Source organism: Temnothorax curvispinosus, unplaced genomic scaffold, assembly GCF_003070985.1.
Source record: "Temnothorax curvispinosus isolate PA1 unplaced genomic scaffold, ASM307098v1 QBEX01004296.1, whole genome shotgun sequence".
In the NCBI taxonomy this organism is placed as follows: domain Eukaryota; kingdom Metazoa; phylum Arthropoda; class Insecta; order Hymenoptera; family Formicidae; genus Temnothorax; species Temnothorax curvispinosus.
Genome location: NW_020214076.1, coordinates 1 through 2,590, shown reverse-complemented (window position 1 = coordinate 2,590; position 2,590 = coordinate 1). Strand labels below are relative to the sequence as shown.

Below are 2,590 nucleotides of genomic sequence, written 5' to 3'. Positions count from 1 at the left end.
AAATTTTTAATATCTATTAAAGGCATTAGTATATGTCAGTACAGCATTCACACATGTAAACAATCCATTCATCGAAGAAAAAGTGTACCCACCTATAGCTGATTGGCATAAGATGATAGATGTGGCCGAGTCATTAGATGAGCATACTTTGAACATTTTTACAGCTAAGTAAGTTGCAAACGGGAATCATGATTACAAACTGAAAGTTAATTGTTGAATATATTAGTCACTTTTGAACTATTTCTTTATTGACGTCGTACTTGTAATGATATTTATATTCTTAATTCTGTATACACAAAATTATGTACAGATGTTTAGATTACGTTCCCAACACGTATACTTTTTCGAAAAACCTAGCAGAGAGTGTAATACAGGAATATTCTTCCTCCTTACCTTGCGCGATTGTAAGACCGTCCATGGGTACGTAGTCTTTCTTCTAAGTATTATATATAAAACAAAATTTTTGCTTTTTTTAACGTGTTATTGTGCGTATGCTAAATACTTGTATGTTCGTTATTTCGTGTTACATCAGTATCTCAAAATGAAGTATTCGATACAGTATAATTTCTTGTGAAATAAATGATGAGAACAGTAGACGTAGCAAAGAATAAATATATACATATTTTAAATTTTATTATATATTTTAGAAACGTATTTATTTTAATTTTTGCATTTATGTAATACGTAATACCTATAGTTAGTCAAATATATTGTTAAACCATATTAATGCTTATAATAGATTAATAAATTTGCTGATAATTGTTAAGAGAAATTACGCTGAACAAGAGTTGCAAATATATTTATAGGGCTTTAAGATTTTTCCTTTTATTATTTCGGTTAATAATGTATTGGCAGAAAATAGTTTAATAATATTAGAAGAATTATAAGTAGTAATCTAAGACTAATAGACAAATATTTTAGTGTATCCATCGCTAAAAGAACCAATGCCAGGATGGATAGACAACGTTTATGGGCCAATAGGACTTGCTATTGGTGGCGGAAAAGGAATAATACGAATAGGATATTGTAATAAATATACTGTTGAAGATACAGTACCAGTGGACATTGTCACTAAAGCTATATTAGTCGTCTCTTGGAAGCTTGGATTGACTAAGTATGACCGTCAACGTACACATATATGCATGCATTTATGATTTTATTAAATTACGAATATATAAAAGCTTTTTTTATTTGCACTACATCACAATTTATGTTTAGAATATCCTATATAAATCTTATTCAATCTATTTTGTTAAATTCAAAGAGGAATGTTTAGTTGTGTGCTAACGAGCCTATAAGTGCCTATAAGATGAATGCAGATATTCATACTAAATAATTATTCAAAGATATAACATTTACTCAGTATTATTATTTTTTACTATATATCGTCATTACATTTTTCTCTACTGTGCATTAAAATAATTAATTATATTGATCCTATTTCACTTATTATTAAAATAAAGAATTTTTTTAAAAATGTAATAAGTTTTATTACATATTTACATTATAAAAACATAATGATTCAATAATTTGCCAAAACATGTTAAATGATTAAAATTTGTTAATAATATTTTATATATTGCACAATTTATAATGTCATAAATTTTGTCTTAATTCTGAAACTTGATTCAGAACTTACAAAACTTTATGTAAATTATAAATATGTTATTAATTATATTTAATTTATTAATTAATTTATATTTTTGTTTACTTTTAGTTTTACAGCAGGTTTCACATTTGTTTTAAACTGTACAAGCCAAACACCTATGACACATCAAAACGTTATAAAGTTGTGTAGACCTATATTAACTGAAGTGCCTGTGGAAGGAATGGTCTGGACTACTAGCCAAACAATAACTGATAATTTTACTCTGTATTATATATTAACTATTTTATTGCATATCTTGCCAGCTATGTTAATAGATATGATTTTAAAATTCTCTGGACGTCGACCTATGTAAGTCAAAATCAAATACTTAACTAATTTAGAGAATGCAAATTATTCATACATTTGATTCAATCGATAAAATTTAGATACTCCGCAAATTGAAATAGTATAATACTTTCTGTATAGAAAAAAAAAAATTTCTTTAACCATAAATTAATCTTAAATATTTTGCCTATATTCTTTCTCTATATCTAACTTTCTCTCTTTATTTGTTTATCAGTTTTTTTTCTACATATAAATAAATAAAATTATTTTTTTAGAAAAAAAATTGTATATATAAATATATTTTTTGTAAAAAAATGTATCTAATAAATTTTTGTATTATTACGTTTTTCTTATTGCAAATTTTGAATCTATAGATTTAGTAGTATAGTTGACAATGTATCGTTATAACTGAATTGTTTTGAATTAATAAATAATGTGTAAATTAGTCTAGTACGACTGCAGAGAAAACTGTATGTGGTCAATCGAGCCTTGGGATATTATGGATGTAATGAATGGAAATTCAGCAATGTAAATAGTTTGACTCTGATGTCCTCAATATCACCTGATGACTGGAATATGTTTTCTTTCGATTATTCCAATTTTAATTCTAAGGAGTATTACAAGTAAGTATATTATATTTTTTATTCTAAATATCTA

At 25.6% G+C, this 2,590-nt stretch overlaps 1 protein-coding gene across 1 annotated transcript; it reads left to right on the top strand.

Moving 5' to 3' along the window:
• Positions 1-8: 8 nt before the first annotated feature.
• LOC112453398 (fatty acyl-CoA reductase wat-like) lies at positions 9-2,579 on the top strand. Its single transcript, XM_025014178.1, has 5 exons — positions 9-168; positions 311-420; positions 922-1,114; positions 1,718-1,957; positions 2,380-2,579. Exons 1-5 carry the CDS (start codon positions 113-115, stop codon positions 2,558-2,560), a joined length of 780 nt encoding a protein of 259 aa, XP_024869946.1. The 5' UTR covers positions 9-112; the 3' UTR covers positions 2,561-2,579.
• Positions 2,580-2,590: the final 11 nt, after the last annotated feature.